This window comes from Phalacrocorax carbo, chromosome 9, assembly GCF_963921805.1.
Source record: "Phalacrocorax carbo chromosome 9, bPhaCar2.1, whole genome shotgun sequence".
Taxonomy (NCBI): domain Eukaryota; kingdom Metazoa; phylum Chordata; class Aves; order Suliformes; family Phalacrocoracidae; genus Phalacrocorax; species Phalacrocorax carbo.
This window is the reverse complement of record NC_087521.1, coordinates 37,420,440-37,438,555: the sequence shown is the minus strand read 5'-3', so window position 1 is coordinate 37,438,555 and position 18,116 is coordinate 37,420,440. Positions and strand designations below refer to the sequence as shown.

At 45.7% G+C, this 18,116-nt stretch overlaps 1 protein-coding gene across 1 annotated transcript in view; it reads right to left on the bottom strand.

The window, feature by feature from the left end:
- Positions 1-18,116, bottom strand: part of MDGA2 (MAM domain containing glycosylphosphatidylinositol anchor 2) — a 400,733-nt gene that overhangs the window by 77,089 nt on the left and 305,528 nt on the right. The window contains exon 9 of the mRNA XM_064461194.1: positions 8,891-9,160. Within this exon, the coding sequence (XP_064317264.1) occupies positions 8,891-9,160 (270 nt within the window). The remainder of the gene's footprint in view (positions 1-8,890; positions 9,161-18,116) is intronic.

Sequence of the window (18,116 nt, the reverse complement as noted above, 5' to 3'; positions counted from 1 at the left end):
AGACCAGTCTGGGGATGCTAAATAACTCAGCAGCTGACTCTGAACCCTCTTCTCTAACCCATCTCTAAACGTACCCTATTCTCAGGAGCTCACGGGCGGCCAGTTCCCCCATCACACGACGATGAGGTCACGGAGCTGATGACGTTGCAGTGACAGAGCCCAGATTTCTGCAGCGTGCTGGAGCTTAGCTTTCCCAAGAACACAGCACTCACGGGCAAAGGCAGCGTTACAGATGCTTGGCTTTGGTTTGGGTGGAGAGACTCTGCCTTCGTCACCGCTCCCGTTAGCTGTCCTGGCTGCACCGAAGACAGCTCGGCTAGACCACCGACCTGCAGGCATGGCTTGACCATGGCCAGGACTCTCCTCTTCAGTAAAACACATGGAAGAAATCATCCCTCTGCCGCTATGATATTTCTAAAAGTGTATTTGATTTCTGGGGAATGGATACATCCAAATCCAGGCTGACAATCAGACACGATCACTTCAGTGGGATCCTCACTTGAACACAAGACGTGGGCAGTGACGCAATCCCTACAGTGGATCCCTCCAGCTCAGCCATCTCGTGAGAGGCACAAAAGAGCATGTGGCTACCTCCAAACCAGTGTTACACCAGTTTCTTCCAGGGAATCCCGTTCAGGAGGAAGAGCTGGGCTGGACCAGCTGGCATCAGCGGAAGGCTTCACTCCTCCGTGCTGCTGCGCTCGCACATCCCACTGAAGTCAATGGGCTCTGCACTTGCTAACAAGCATGAAAATAAGACAGCTGGTCTTGCTGGCATTGAATTGTTTTTAAAAAAAAAAAAAAAGGACAAAAAAGAAAAAATATGCATCGTTCTCCGCTTTTGCATGGTTTTAAAGCAATTTTCCAAAACAGACATCATTGCGACAGCATCTTTGTTCAGGCTGTAAATCAGCAGTAAGGAGATGAAAATTCAAGCCGAGACTCTCAATAACACTACCCAAGAGAAGAAGATAAAGAGCAAAGGGAATCGGACCTCAGCCTCAGCCTTGCACTCTGGCAGATTTCAGAAGGATAACCATCAGAAAATTGGCCATTAAAGCAAAGTATCTGAGTGCCTGCTGACAGGCACCGCCGGACGACCCAGGGCCAAACTACCAGAAGTATCTCAGCGGTTCAGGAAAATGTCATGGCTAATCTCAAGGCAGATGAAGTATCTAAAAGCAATAAGGAGGTTAGTGTTCCGCGCTCCAGAGCCAGCAGCCAGTCACAAACGACCCGCACAAATTCAGGCAGAGTCCAAGCACCGCTTTGATTTCAGAAATGTCCTCGGACAACGCGTACACGCTCCAAGACCATTTGGATATTAGAGAGTAAAGACTTTAAACTGGTTTATTTAACGTAATCTTTACGAAAGAATAATGAATTAGAAAAATAAATAGTTTGTCTAACTGAGAGAAGGTAAAATAGCAGATTTGGGGGCAGGGAGCAGACGGCGCACAGAATTGCAGCGGAATAGGGAAGGATAGGGGCATCCGCACACCTGGCAGCACAACTCAGCTATTTTAAAAGAGATTTTTGCATACGTTGTTGGTATATTTGTGTGGACATTCTTTGACCTCACATGGCTTCTTTTTTTCCCTGTACTCTGAAACCAGCATGGGCCGTGTGGGGAGAACAGAGCGGAGAAGGGAGAAGACGACACGGGTGAGAGCGGGGAGACAAGAGGACGACCTCCCTCGATCCCCCTCCCGTCTTCATCCTTCTGTCTCTCCCATTGTTTGAGTACTAAATTTGGCTTAAGCTGGAGGGAAAGGATATAAAGTGCCTAAGAAATACTCTAAGGGAGAAAACGGCTAAATTGAATTTTCTTGTAACGTGGCAGAAAGCTGGCGAAGACCCGCTCTGCTGCTCTGCGCTGCCCTCCAGCAGCAGCCCCTGGGGCGCCCGGCTGCAAAGACAAGCCCTGCTCTGCGTTAAGATGATAAAATCACAAAAAAACAAACTTATTGGGGGGGGAAAGAAGCAAGCTCAAATAAACAAACAGGAATAATAACACCGAAGAGAGGATCTTTAGATTAAAAATTAATGGCACTTAGCTAACAGGCACTAGCACGTTGCTGCAGGGCTCCCGCACACCCGTGCAGGGACTTGCTCGAACAGAGAGGACGGATGCAAGAATCCACTGGGGAGATACCACAGTATTAGAGAAGCAGATAGTATAAACAGGGAAGATTTTGATTTAAAAAACCCGAAACCACCAACCCTCAAGCCCTCTGGTGTTGACTCTACATGACAAATTTTGAATTCACCAAAGTGGATCAGTTTTCTTCAGACTTCACTCAAAGCAGGTTTTACCCTGCCAAAATTATTGACAGCAAATGGTTTGGAGGGAAAATGTCACATATTAAAATAAAAAGATAAATATTTAAAAGAACAAAGCAAATATAATTCCTTAATTCCCACTGAGGGAAATGTGTATAAAAGAAACAGAAGTCTGCCTACCAAGGAGAATATTTGATTTATTCTAAGAAAAGAAAACATCTGTATTTCCAGCACAGCACTTGCCTTTCCCATATAAGCTTCCTAAAAGTCCAACAGCTGTCCCTCACCTGCCCCAGTGACACGCCTGCGACTCTCATTTACCATTCTGCTCTGATTTTCAAAATTAAAGGGACACCCCCAACTGAACTGCACACAGTTTTGTTCCAGCCAAACGGGCTTTAACATAACTCATACAGAAACACTTCGCAGTGTGGAATGGAAAGAGAAAAAAAGGAAAAATATTTTCCAGATTTCATTTTTCATCAGCACCTTGTGTTGATTGACCCAGGCTAGCTATGCAGTCAGTGTCCCTGTATATTTATTGAGGACATAGCAGGAGAGGGAAAAAAACCACAGCTTTAAGCATGAGGAATATAACTGGAAATGTTCTTGTTAATGAGAGAGGGTGAGGGAGAGGCCTCGGTATATGAGATTATTGTAACCTGATTCTTGAGCCTGATTAGATTTCGAGTAGATGCCTGCCTTTAAGTCACGACCAGGCAGCAGTCAGTGACTTGAGGGATTATTTTCACCATGAGCAGGTACATCCATCCTGGAGGGTGCAGGGAATGGAGCAGGGATTCTGCCACCTCCCAGCTTGGGAAGCTATGAAGCCCGTTTGGTGATGCTGAAGCTTTCCACACTGATAAGATGAATTAATTTCCTCCACGGTCTCCAAGGAAAGAGCCAAGGAGCTCTCCTGCAGGAGCTGCCAGCAGAGCCTGCACTACAGGAGCACAGCCACCGACCTCGTAGGTGAGGCTTTGGCCTCTGCCCGGAGGCTATTGGTTAGCAAGGCTTGTACCCTGGGTAAAATAACAGCAGGACTACTGCAAGGCTCTCCAGACAAAGAATTAGAGCATAAAATCATATTATTACTCCCCACTTGCGCGTGTTTGAGGCTCACAGGTTTGTTTGGCAGAAGCTGCCCTTTCGGAGCGGGGAGGGCAGCAGCGTTTCAGCGCTAATTGATAAATGCGGTGGTGTTGGGAGGAATACTTGGGCCGTGGGTATTTGCTTCAGTCCTGGGTTATATTTCTGTTTAGGAATGACCATAAAATGAATTGGCACACACCTCAAATGGGGCAAAATCTTACTTTTTGGTATTTCTGCCTCCTTTTGCCCCTAAGTTATGATTTCTGAGTTCCCTAGAGAGCCCCTTAAACTGAGAGTATGTGAAGGGCGAGTGCTACTGAGAAGACTGGATGGTCTCTTGTAGCTTTAAAACTTACCAAAGTAATGAAAATATTAATTTAAGTTGTGCGTGCATACATCTCATTGAGAAAAAGAGCGAATAATTACTTCCAACTCACCAGTTAACCTTTCAGTAGTTTAGGAAGACTATTCTGAAATATTTTAGACAGGTAGATTATTCCGGAGCCCTGTGTTTCTACTTCCACAGTTGCCAATGAGCTTTTCTCATGTGCCCATGTCACTGTACTGATCCGAGAGCTATTACCAAAAAACCACATTGGTCAAGCAAAACTCACACAAATAACCCAAAAGCCTAAAACAACTGCTAGCAGTTTTCAGCTGGAACATCGGGGAGGAACAAATGGTTTCAGAGAAAATCCTGACTAACTGGCAAGTAAGGGTTCAGTAACGCCCGGCATCCCTTGGCCACTGCGAGGGACTACCCAACGGCAATGACCCCCGTGTCTGGCACTAACAGCTACAGGTTCCTGGCAAATGGAGAGGAAAATGGCTCAATTCAATGTATTTGTAAAGAGAAATATGACACACAGCTCCTGTAGCCTCTCCACCCGTTCAGGCACTGGTCAATCGTTCCATGATGGGCAACCGCGCAGCGAGTCACAGAATTGACATTAGAGGCGGTGCCAGGTCTTCCAGCCTACACACATACAGTTCAGCTCATGACAAGTTCACTGAGTTACCTGCTTGGGAAGTTGCCTTCACCCTGACAAAACCAACAACGTAGGGTGAAAGCAGTTCACTGGCAAAATCCTGACATTTTGGGATTGTGCAGGTAAAAAGAGTCCAATGATTCTCCTTCGAAACAAGCTTTCTAAAAAGGGCTTCTGCTTGTTGTTTTACATGGATTCCTTGGAGTTTCTCAGAAAGAAAAATTAAAATGGGGAGCTACAAATAAGGTACACTTCTGTCCCTCAATTCAGTGCAAAAGGCCTTCTCTAATAAGAAAGGATTAACAAAGCCACAAAACTTTAAATGATAGAACACTGCCTAATTCAGCTAACAGGGCCATGGAGAAGAACCCCATACCCTCCAAATTCAGATGTCTGCAATTTATTTTAAGACGACGCCCTTGTGGCAGAAGCATCCCGGCTTTCGCAAAAGGCTGGGTGGCAATTCTGCTACGATTTCAGACCACGGTGATACCGCGTACGGTGCCAAGGGCAAAGAAGAAACAGAGGCAGAAATTTCCGAACAACTTCCCAGCAAGGATGCTCCTGCATCCTCTTGCATCCACATTCCTGTGTGAGGAATCACACAGCTCCTACCGGGGATGGATGCTGGGATCGTACAGAAGGGATGATTCAATATCCAGCTCTTCAGATTCAAACTTCCTAAGGCATGTGGTAAAGGGAGGCAGGAGGCTGGAGATCCTCAAGCAGACTGAGAGACACCCCCAGCTAGAGAGGGGACACGGGCAGGTACGTGCGTGCCCCCAGGTTTGCTCGTGGTGTGCTCTGCTCTGTCTTTAATTCAGTAACACCAAAGCAAGGGAAACCCCCAGTCGTGCTCACGGCTAACAACCATAAGTTACCTAATTATGAGCAGATTGGCTTGACGTACTCTCGGAAAGTGTGATGCAAGACTGGATAAGTAAATAATTAAAGATCGGCTTGTTAATTAACGCAATATTTTATGGCAAAAAAATTCCACAAAACAGAACACCACAAAATCAACGTTCAAAAGTGTCTTTGCTCAACAGTGGGGTCAGAAGTTAATTGGTAAAAGTAGCTGCATCAACATAATGTCATTAGTAGCTTTGTTTAGTACTACCCCGTGTTATGATTACTACTTTAATTAGTATCTCATAAATTATATATAGCATTGTCAAGCCAGCACCATAAATGATGGACAGACAGATTTCACAGTGTAACTTAAGCGAGGAATCACGCAGGGATGTGCGTCTGACCCTTTCAAACACACCTATTAAACAGCTGCAAGAATTTAACGTGGATGAAACAAGATATTGTTTCCTTACTTAAAAAAAAAACCCTCTTTGGTCAGCAACTTTTGCGAACAATTCAGCCCGAGGCAGCCACCAGCAGAGCAAATTTCAGCGCAAGCGGCAAAAGCCTGCCAAAGTTATCGGCAGCCGAAGATAAAGTATTATGCCAAGACTTGTCAGGTAACCTTGATTATGGGTAATCTTAATCCTAAATAGCTCCCCAGGTGCAGGGAATTGTGCACCCACTCTAGCACCAGCCCTTCTGAGAGCAACGCAAGGGTTTGCTTGATCAATCTCTTGCACACTGGGAACGTAGAAAATACAGAGTACAACCTCCCCTGCCTTGAAGAGACCCAGGTTGCTGAGAAAAAGGGGTCCCTGGGGCAGCCTGGGCTGGCAGGAGCCAGGATGCAACCCCGGGAGGGCTCCAGGTCCCAGGTAGCCCCCGCCACCACCAGCAGGGACCCTCCCTGCGCTTACCCAGCCTCTTCCTCCAGCGCTCGAATCCTTCCTCCACCTGCATGGAGGCTCTGTGCCATTCATGACATTGTGTGCATCTATTTTTTTTCTTTTTTTTCTCTTTTCTTCCAGCCTTGGCAGGGTTTTAATGACACACTGCCTGAAATGTACTTTTTTTGTTGCTCTTTGGATCTGATGTGCACTAACAACCACTGAATAAAATATATAGTGAAGCTGCAAGTAGCATGAACTCAACTTCCTTTCCCACAAATACAATTTTGCTTCTCTGCTCTTATTTATTTTTAAGACAATAGCAGGTTAAATCAGCCGCAGATTGGCCCACCCGATATAAATCAAGCCCCTTTTCCACATGTGATTTATTTTGCTTACATCTTCTCAAATCTGGCTCAAAATACAAATGCAGTAAAAACAGGTTTGGCAAACTCTAGGGCCTGTATAAATCTTTTCAACCAGGCTGCTTTTAATACTGTACTGAAAACCCGTCCCTTAGCATACCAATGCTTCTCTGCAGCCCCTGCAACGTGAGCATTGCAGCACACCGCTACTACATGCAAACCTGGAAATAAAACCAACTAAAAACGGGCTACAACAACTCCCGTTATTCCACCCAAAGGAAAAGCCCTCCACTATCACCAGATTCCTGCCGCTGCGTTATTTATTTGGCTTTTTTTCTCCACTCGTGTGTCTAAGAAGTGACCCATTTCTTTTCTGTATTCACATTCCCAATGAAACATAAGCCTCCTTTGTAAGCACTTTGTCATTTTCTCCTCCACGTTTTCAGTTCCCCAACACTTTAACTTCATCTGCCCTGATGCGACTTGGGACCAGAATACAGCTGCTGCTCTTTCCTGAAAGCAGTTTCAACTCCACGTGTCAAAGAATATATTTATTAAATATGTCAGTTTTAACCTTAAAAGACTGAGGAAAGCATGGAAGTTATAACCCAAAGCATTACTCTGAGCATCCTTAACGCAACCATAAATTCGCATAATGGTATAAACTAAAAATGAGCAAGGCACACAGAGGGATGCAGGACAGTATGTCATAAAATCATTTTAGTACTAATTTTCAGTTATGTGCCTTGCTTTGGCATGGTAATAAATCACAGAAAGCCACTCATATTGCCCCAGTCTGGGCAAAATAATTGCCTTGGAATAGGTTTCCACAGTCTCAGGTCTAAACCATGATGAATAGTAAATTGAACTGCATTTACTCATTTAAGGAAAAAGACTGTTTCTCTGGTGTCCTTCGGAGCCACCTTTTGGATTAAACTCCAAAGATTTGGAGGAGTCGGTGGCTGTGAAAATACCTCCACACAGGCTCTGAATGATAAGTCAGCCAAAGGCTTGATTCCAGTTTGAAAGAAGCAGAGCCATCAGTCATTGGGGTGCTCGCTGTGTTCCCACCACATTTGTGCTGTGCACTGCTGCCCCGGTGAAATCCTTGCCAATGAGATGCCATTGCATTAAGTCCAAAATTAAAAAATTAAAAGTATCCACATGAAAGCAGGCCCACATTTTTTTCCCCTATAAACACAGATTTTACTGGAAAACACTCGGGAGCTGAACTGGATTGTTTCCTGTATTCCCAGGACAGGTATATACGGAGGGTCTACTCCGACATCCAGGACCTGCGCAAAGCACGGTCCCTCAGCAGCTCATACATTAAATCCATGCCCTTTCTGCTGGTAGCAGTGAAGCTGGTCATAAAACCTATTTCCCTAAACAACGGCAGGGCTCAGGGAGCTGCCAGGCTGCCAGCAACCCCAAAACCAAAACCTAATTTAGATTGGCTTGTAGCTGGACCCAAGTTGGTTAGACAAGAATAAAATCCCAACTAAGATGGGGAAGCTTTCCTTCTAAGACAGCTCTCCTCTAAATATTCTGAATTTCTTGTCTGTTGGTTCACTTAACAGAGGTGCCTTTTGCCCTCCAGGGATTCTAAAAAGCGTCTGGACAACCAGCCTAGAGAGATGCGGAACCTGCAGGGGATGTGCCTCCAGTGACCAGAGGGCCTTGCCTTGGGCATAACGTCTGCCGCAGGTACAGGGTGTTGCAGGATCAGGCAGCTGAGTCTTCAAGTCATGGTAACTAATTTCCAATAGGGGAAGAATCAAGACGTGCATGTCTAAACACCCAGTTTAACATTCAGAACCAAGATACTAAAGATAAAAGGTATATAAAGACTGTTTCAATCCAGCGCATTAATTAAACAACACGGGTAGATCATGGCAGGGGTTGCACATCCTCCCTGAGCCGGTGATTTTGTGTTCTAACTTCACAAAGTCCTTTGCTTTTTGAAAAATGGAACAAATTTCAACACCCTTCTGTACTCCAGTAGCTTGAAGTTGCTTGAGACTGTGGTCTGCCTGCCCTGGTCTCCGAGCTCGCAGAGCGTCCCAAAAGAGAAGGGGAAATTCAAGCCTTATTGCAAATTTCAAATGGAAGAAATTTGCTGCCTGATGACTCTCTCAGGCCTTTCTCAAAAGCATATCGACAGATGCCTGCAGAGAAGGCGTATTTACATTTTGCACGTAAAAATCTTTATCCTCAGACCACTGAAATAAGATAAATCTCCTGTTTTGCTACCAGCCTCCCCAGAATCCAGCCCAGATGCCTTAGGCCACGACTCTACATCGAGGGATATATGTCTTTCGTTAGTTGAAGCAGGAATAACGTTACCCAACGACCCGCGACCCTGCAGCACGCTCGTCCCATCAACTCGCCCGCACCAAGACACCGCCAAGCCTACCTGTCACCAGGAAGCTGCACTGGCCAGCGCCGGCTTCGTTGATGATGTTGCAGTTGTAGATGCCGTAGCTGTCGCGGGAGAGGCTGCTGACGGTGTACTCGGTGGAGTCCTGCACGTCGAACTGGCCGGTGCGCAGCAGCTTGCTGCCCAGGCGCCACTCGTAGGTGAGGACCCGCGTGGGGTACGCCCTCAGCACCCGGCAGCTCATGGTGATGCTCCGGCCTTGGCCTTGCCGAATCTCCAGGAAGGTGGGCTCCACGGTGGGGGGGTCTGCGGGAGACGGGAAGGGAGAGCAGGAGGTTCGTAAGTGAATTAGTGTGAGAGAGAGATTTAACGAGCCACTGCTGAAAGGCTAGAGCACCGCAGCGTAACCCAGCATCCACGAGAGGAGAATTCAATAACGGTTAGTGTACAACCTCGAGAGATACCGATCAGCTAGTAACAGAAATGTACATGTCCAAAGCATTGCATTCTGCTTATTGACATTTTCTGCTGAGTACTTAAAGGCGCTGTGCTGCTTCACCGACGTTATCGCTCGAGATGCAGGAGAGGTCCCGCGCCCGTGCAGCCCAGGAGGCTCAGCCCTCCCAAGCCTCACACAGGAACCACAGGCTCTGACACACAGGACTTTCTGGAAGAGGAAGGGGGAGAAAAAGAGATGAAAGCCTTGACGAAGTTTAGATAAAGTGCTCAAGGCAACAATGACCCTGGCACAGGGTTGAGGCAGCGGCTCTGCGTTCAGTGGGGGACGCAGCTTTGCAGTGGTGCAAGACGGATCAATGAGGCAGCACAGACACCCCTCCACACCCCATCCCGGCAGCTGCCTTCAGGCTTCAACAAATATATAATCACATTCACCTTTTCTGTCCACTCAGGTGGTAGTTGTGCTATTCCTCCTGTAAGCACAGAACGGGCTGTTTTCCCATAACTTGAACTAAACTGCATTTTATGTAATTAAGATTTGCAGCTACAAACTCTGACAGACTTTTGATTCCAGCAAAATAATAAATAAATAAAATACAGCCAACATACAGTGTATGCAAAACCCTAGCTTTACACTCCCATTTGCCTTTTCATAACTTAATCATTGCAAAATAATAAGAGCAACCTGGACAGAATAATGTTGGCACTCAGCTCTTGTCAGCATAGCTATTTACATCAGGTAATGTGCATGAAAACCGTGCATGTGTTTGCAGTTGGATACAAAACAGTAAGTGACAAGATATTCTGGCTTTTCAAAAAAACACAGTTTATTTTTTAGCCCATGAGAAAGAAGAAATCCTGAAAGCCTCCTCTGCCAGTAAGATACATGAAATTTTTGCACCCATATTAAAAGAGCTGTCTTACAGACATAAACCACAAAAATATAAAATCTCTGCTGAGCTCTGCAGAAGAATGGTTTTCCCAAAGTCCACACCATGCTCCTTCCAGGAGGAGCTCTCTTTTACCATTATCTCTCCAAAAGCATACAATAGAATCATACAATCATTAAGGTTGGAAAAGACCCATAAGATCATCAAGTCCAACCGCCAACCCAACATCCCCAGGCCTCCTAAACCATGGCCCCAGGGGACACGTCTACCCGTCTTTTAAATACCCCCAGGGATGGAGACTCCACCACCTCTCTGGGAAGCCTGTGCCAGGGCCTGACAGCCCTTTGGGTGAAGATGTTTTTCCTAATATCCAACCTAAACCTCCCCTGACACAGCTTGAGGCCGTTCCCTCTCGTCTTGTCACTGGTGACTTGGGAGCACAGCCCAGCCCCCCCCTCACTCCAGCCCCTCTCAGGCAGCTGCAGAGAGCGAGAAGGGCTCCCCTCAGCCCCCCCTTCTCCAGGCTAAACCCCCCCAGCCCCCTCAGCCGCCCCCCAGCACACTTGTGCTCCAGACCCTGCCCCAGCCCCGCTGCCCTTCCCTGGACACGCTCCAGCCCCTCCAGGCCCTTCTTGTCCCGAGGGGCCCAAACCTGAGCCCAGCACTCGAGGTGGGGCCTCCCCAGGGCCGAGCACAGGGGCCCCATCCCTGCCCGGCTCCTGCTGGCCACAGCAGGGCTGACACAAGCCCGGGGGCTGGTGGCCTCCTTGGCCACCTGGGCACACTGCTGGCTGGTTGATATCCCCATCACAGATACCAATAACCTTCAGATTCTTTGTTATTTAGTACCCTACATAATGGAAACTGTAAACAGATTCCCTCAGCTCCTGTAAATTAGGAACCATACTTGCCCATGTACTGCTGCTCTGGCTTAGACAAGAATCCAGCTAAACACAGAGTACTTGAAATTAAGGCAAATTTTGGAGACTGTCATATTGAGACATTGCTCAGAGCCCATGACATCCAGCTATCATATTTGTCACTCCTTGCAATAATCACCATTTATCTTGTATCATGATCCAAGTCTGGAATTACTGGGAGGGGCCTACCATGATTTGGCAGCAGGGCGAGCCGAGAGGCAGAAGCGGTGAATAGCATCAGCGGTAGGATACAGGGCTCAGCGGTACAGGGTTGTGAAATGGCAGATATTAACTCGTAGGACAATTGCCCCTGACTGAGATTCCCCAAATGATGAAGAAGAGATGATGTGGAAACTACCGAGTCAAAACCTTATCGATCCCAGCCTGACCTTTCCTCTTCATAGATTAAATACCATATGGCTTTGTATAATTTTGAAGCCAGATTCTTAACTGGTATATGGACTGCAATACAGCCACAGACAACTGCAGATAAAAGACCAGAAATCCTAAACCCTCAATACCGCAAGCAGCCTTTCCATTGATAATATCCCCCAATTTTGTGTCATCAGAAGATTTCATCACAGCATGACTATTCTTTGTGCCCAGGTACAGAATAAAAAATATGAAGAAAGAAATTCGTAAGCTATTCCACCAGTCTCTCTCTCCAGCCAACGTTTGCCCTTTCAACACAACCCAACAGTGTCTTCCTCTACCCTCACTGTACAATTTTTCCACCTTATTCTGCTTCACTAATAGTATCCCAAGGCAGTAGCTTTGCAGGGAAATGTTGGCTTAAAGGTAAGACTTATTATTGGGAAAGAAAATGTGCCAGATCTCAGCTTCCTTCTAAGGGAGAGCTGTTTAGCCAGTCAAGCCTGATATGCCTTTCACAGATTCTTGTATTTTACCCTAACCACCCTGTCTTACAATTGCTTGCCCTTTCCAAATACCTTCTAAATCAGGATATTTAATGGATATCAGAGAAATTGCTAATCAAATTTCCTAGTATTTACTATCATCCAGTCATTCCTCTGCCCTGAGAAGTAAGGTGTCCTGGTTTTCTTGCCCTTTCAGCCATGATAATTCCATATCCGTAACCTCTTCAGCCCTCTTGCCTTTACCCTCACAGCCAGCACCATCATATACTTTTAAATCCAGGTAAAATTATCACCAGCTTTGAGCCAGACACATATTAGCCTATAAAATAATGCAATATAAGGGCTCTCAAACAGCATCTGCCTGAAGACCCTCCCGGCCCCGCATCCTCCACTGGTCCTGAGCGCCCGGGGGCGGGGGAGGGCACAGAGGGCAGCTGCGGAAAGCTTTGGGACAGGAACTTTCTGAAAGCTGTGTGCATAATGTGCTAAAAAGCCTTTAGTGGATGACTTTGCTGTCATTTTCTCCCATTACTTGCCCACTTAATGTTTAAACACCCAAAACTTGTCTACAATTTCTAATAATGTTCCCTTCTTCCGTTTGCTTTGCTGCTTCCATTTGATGCACTATATTCAGTGAACAATAACTCTCCGTTCACCTCTCCATGGCAGCTCTGCTTTAATGACTTTTAGCATATATTGGTATTCAGTCCCCTCTTTCTTCTTCCCCTGGTTTATTTACTTACAAGATACTTTAGCATAATAAATAGCTTTTAAATGAAAGTTTCCCCTGCCTTTAAGGTCAAAACAGTCTTTAAAATACAGAATTTCCATCTATCCGTGAACAGATGAGACCCAGTGACGGAAAAAGAAAATTAACTTTGGTTGCTCATTTCAGAGTTACGCTTTTGCAGGTAATAACTTGAACGGAAAAGGAAAGGGACAATAAAAAGTACAATATATGATAGTAGCCGGAGCTAAGAGGTTTTTTTTCCCTGGGTTTTGTTTTTACAAGATAGCGACTTCACAGCTAGCGAAGGTGCCGGCGTCTCAGGCATCTTCAGAGTAATGATGCTCGGAAGGAAACTTACTCCGTAGCTGTTTGGAACTTCTGTGTGTTTAATTCATTTGCATTAGTTCCTCCCCAAGGCTTCAGCAATTTGATTTAATTTACTTTGCTGTACTTATTCCTATCTTTCATAATTCTAGTATTAGTTTTTGAAAAATATATGGAAAAGCCGCAAAGGGAGTACAGTTCATTCTCTTAAACAATTATCTTTGGGAAGCAAACAGTCAGAAGTTAAAACAGGCTTTGTATTAATGTTTAATGAATTTTTTAGCCTAAGTACATTCATGTCTTAAGGATTATAGAACGGAAAATGAGGGCTCGCTAGCTATCAAGAGAAACGACAGCAAGGATGTTTGTTTGTTTTAAACCAGACAGCTGCTCTTCATGGTGTGGATCCTATCATGCTCTTTATTGTAAGATTTGTTAAGGAGAAAACACACCATTTACTGAATTTATTTTGGCTGTGTGGCCCTGACTTTACCTGCTGATTTGGTTTCTTCAATTTGCATTCTAGCCTAAGCAAATTAATTAGTTTCTCTCTCTAAGCTCTAGCAACAAAAATAAATATGAAAAACTGATGCATCTGCTTCAGTTTCTATTATATTTGTGGCTATTTTTTATTTGCTTCACCCAAAGGTATTCTAACAACAATCTATATCAGCTAGAGAGAAGGAGTAACCTATAAATACTCTTGGGGTAGGATTTACACCACAGAAAACAAGACCAGCAAATGATAAATCAGGTCAGGTGACACCATCTTATCCGGGGGCTGCGGGTCCTGGCGGGCAGGGGACCACAGTGCTGCCTGGCAGAGCAGCCGTGATGGACCGGGCGATGCGGGAGGTGGGAGCGACACCTTCCCAGCCGGGGAGCGCTGCTAAGCCACCGTGTACTCCAAATGCCAGCAAAGCCGAGACAATTTAAGCAAGCGCTGTTTCCAATATCTGATTGAAACATACTGTAAATTATTTTATTGCCTGAGGGATGTGCAGTGGAAAGTCAGAGTCATTCTAGCTTAAAAAGGCAGCCTTTCTTCTTTCCTTTTCTTTTTTTTAATAAGTTATTGAGAGCATGTTCGCCTGTGAGGGAAAGTTACTTGCTAGGATTTGTATCCTGCGTAGTACTGAAGGCTTGGGCTAGGCAGTCAATTTTATTTTATTTTTTTTTTCTATTTTGTGCCTCTGATATATCATGCCCAGGCTCCGAAGATTACTCTCAGGAAAATTGTGTGGCGTTTCTTCAACTTCCAGCAGAGGTAGCACTTCATCTCCCAGGCCATATCGCCGAGTATTTTACAGGTTACAAAGTAGATATTACATATTATGTTGTTGGAAATGGGGTTTGTGTGCTTTTATAGCAAAAACTGATTCATTAATATATCTGTGTAAATATACCAGAATTAGATGCATGGAAGCCTGCTGCCTGAAATGTGCTTGTAGAGATCAATAGAGCCAATGTAACATATATAACGTCTATTCAAATATTTTAATAGGTTTTACCTTCCTCCAATACCATTTGTTCCGAACCTAAAAATAAAGGAGGTCTGTGCGCTCGCGGTTGATATACAGCTCTGCAGGGTTCCTCGGCAAAGCTGCTCCGAGGAGCCGCACTGCTGGAGCCCCGTAGCAGGCAGGCAGTAGACTTGACAGTAAAGCTCTGTTTTTCCTATTATTTTCCTTAATCGTAACAAGGTACCTCAGCAAAACCTCTTAACCCCCTCCTCCCCCAGCCTCCCATGGATTAGGGTGCACAGGTGTGGATGGGGGGGGGTGTCTTCTTGTGTATTAGTAAAAGTTTTGAGGACAGGAGATGCGGGGAGAGAAGAGCTGCCGCGTTCACAGTACCTGGGGTTCCATCAGATGGCGGCGCGGGCTCCCAAAGACTCCCAAAGGGACATGCTGCTCACCATCACCGGCAGTACGGCGGGCTGCAAAGCTGGGGGCATCTTTGGGGATTTAAATCTGAATTCGGCTAAGAGCAGCTGCAGAAAAATGCTGCGGTATTGAGTAAATCGGTAATAAAAACCACACACGTCATTAATTAATCAGGTGCAAAGGAAAACCCAGTTCCTAATGAAGTCCAGTCTAATGGAGCCTAATCAAGTGGTGCCTTTCGGGAAGGAGTTCTTGGAGCTGCTGTGGATGCTTCTCTGAAAAGAGCTCAGTGTTCATTAGCGGTGCAAACAGCTGGCGATGTCTGGGGCTGACTGAAAGGAAGAGACCCAGCGAAGCTATCGTGCAGCAGGTTTAAAGCAAACGTCAGGAACTATTCCTTTAGACAAAGTACTGCAGCCATTTGGACAACTCATTGCCATTTTTTTTTTGTTCTGGAGGTTAAAGTCAGAACAGAGTCAGACCTGGCCAGGCACGATATGCCTACGAGCGGCTGTTAAAACCGGTGGCAGGAATACAGCCTCCAGCAGATCACTGGATGCTGAAACATGCTGGGGAAAGATCACTCTATTCATCTGCACTGCAGGACTCATTACGATGCTGGCAAAGCCTTACACGATTTCCACCCCTCCGCAGTCATTATTCCCACGTCTCTCCATCCTCCAGCTGTTCTTTCCGGGCGCCTCCAGCTATTCTGAGCATTATTTTCATATGCAATTGAAAACTAAAATGAAATGGCACTTTAAGCTTTCCAGGTCCTGACTTCGTTTTATTTAACGCAGTAGAAAACAAAACAACACCAAAAAATAAATTCAAATTAGCTTCCTGGCTACTGTGGAGAAGCAGCCAGGCTGACGGCAAGGGCTGGAGAGCATACCCGCTCCAGGAGTGCTCCCTTCCAAGGGATTTGTACAAATACTCAACTGGGACCATTCAACTGCTCTCCACCCAGCTCTGCTAAAACAAACTACCCACTAAAACCCCTCTGATGGCAAAGGACGCGCCAAGCAGCGGGGCTGGGAGCAGGCGGCAGCTCTGCCTGCAGGACCCGACCCCAGCCCTCCTCCGATGATGAAACCACCAACACCCCCCCGCCCAAACCCCAGCACCCTTTCCCCAGGAGGCAGGGGAAGGAGAAGCACCCTCGCCTGCCCACCTGCTCTGTTAGGAGCTGCTGGAGAGCTGCCTTTGCTTCGGGCACTGCAAAGACCGCACGAGTCAGTCCTCTCTCGACGCCGTGTAAGAACTCTCTCAGACATGAGACTGGTGGAAGCACTATGCAAGCCTAGGCAGGTGAATTATTTAGTCTTTACAACTCTTAAGTGATTTACTGCTCCTGTTATCCCTTTATATAGGCAGGTCATGATCTCCATGAAAACGCCTCCAACTTCCAGAAGTCGGTGGATAACGGAGCATCTCAACGCCAGGCTGTCTGTATCATTTTTAAAGCTAAACAAACACTGTCTTCTTCTAGGTAAATAAAAATCAAATATGCACACATTTGAAAAAATAACACTAAGCCCCATAAACTATAAAAAGCTTTAAAGCTAACTAGTGTGAGGTTTGGTGGCAGAACTGAGAGTACGGGACATAATATTTCCTTGGTTCCCACACAGTCCTGCAGAAACCAGGTGCATCTATAATTAAATAAATGAAAAAAATAAAGCATTGGCTCTGTTTTGTGAAGAAGTTGAGAGATCCTAATGATGCTGAAGAATTAGGAAAAAACCAATCATGAAAATACTCTTTTGAGGCGATGGGAAACTTCTTACCGTGCTGGTCTTCCAGACCTTGCTGCGGCTTTTAATGAGACAGAAACTCAAAGGAATTTGACCAGACTGTAACAGTACACTTCAGAATTCATATATTTCTGGAATCTAAACTGTAGTCAAATTTGCGGTTTTACTTAGCTACTGAGCTGGATGTGGAGGTGACTGAGTGAAACCTGGTGGCCCGGACGCCGAGAGGACCAGACTAGACGGCCAGAGAGTTTTAGGAAACTCAAGTACATAATGACTGTAATCCCCGTGCAAATGACAACAGTAATTTTCCAGCCAAAGCTCAGATACAGATATTACAACCTTGGATAATGGATTTATTGCAGTGAAATGAAAACGTTATGTCTGGAAATAGAAAAAAATCATTTGCACATCTACCCGTAAATTAAAAATAAAATTGCAAACCCAGCCTGGAACGGGTGCGTTCACAAAGCAGCCCTGTGCACAGAAAACGACCCACGGCACGCCATGGAGAATCCCTATTTACATGGAAATTGGCTTTCCAGGTGTGACACCACTGGAGTTTTCGGAGCTTTTTGGACCGAGGGCCAACCGGCGAGCCTCGGCGAGTCTCCGGGGCGCGCTCAGGCAGGAGCAGCGCGGGGGCAGGGAGGGGACATCCTGCTGGGGACCTCCGGTGCTCCCCGCGGGCCCGTTACTGTCGTGCAGAATAGTGGTAAACGAGTCTTTCTGAAGCACCCCTTTGTAATTAGAGCTAATGAGGATAGGCAGCACCTAGAGCAACAAATGGGGGGGGGGGGGGAACAACACATCCACCATGTTTACAGTGCTTATAAATCATTGCTGTTACAATATACCACTGGCACTTGAAATATACCCTAATAGGCAATTTTTAAAAATCCACATCTACCAAATTATTGTATTCCCATCAGGCTTTAGAAAACATTTCTTACGCAGGAAACATCTCAGTACTCGGGGCAGGCGCCCGGCTGGCACGACTAGCCAGGCTGCCGTGGGTTTCACCAGAGATACAGCTGCGGATGCCAGCGGAGCGTTTACCCCAGGCTCTTGTTCAATTTATGTCTTTCCCAGAAATCCTCGTGAAGTAATTTTCAGAGATCCTTTTTGTGTTGCGAGACTATAGAAAAATATTTTTTAAATCTTTATTTGGAAACAAAAAGGGAAAGGGAAGGTCTTTGCATGGGGTAGAACTATTTCAGGTATATTTTCATTGCAATAAAATCTGACTAATAGATTAAAAAAGTATATTTTAAAATAAATAAATCACCAATATTTAAACTTTAAAAACCCACCCCAAACAAACCTAGAAAACTAAATAGATAACTTAAATCCTGCAAACTTGGCAGCGAGCATGCCGAGTCCTGCATCAGCTGTGCCAGCACTTCTGGTTTGCTGCG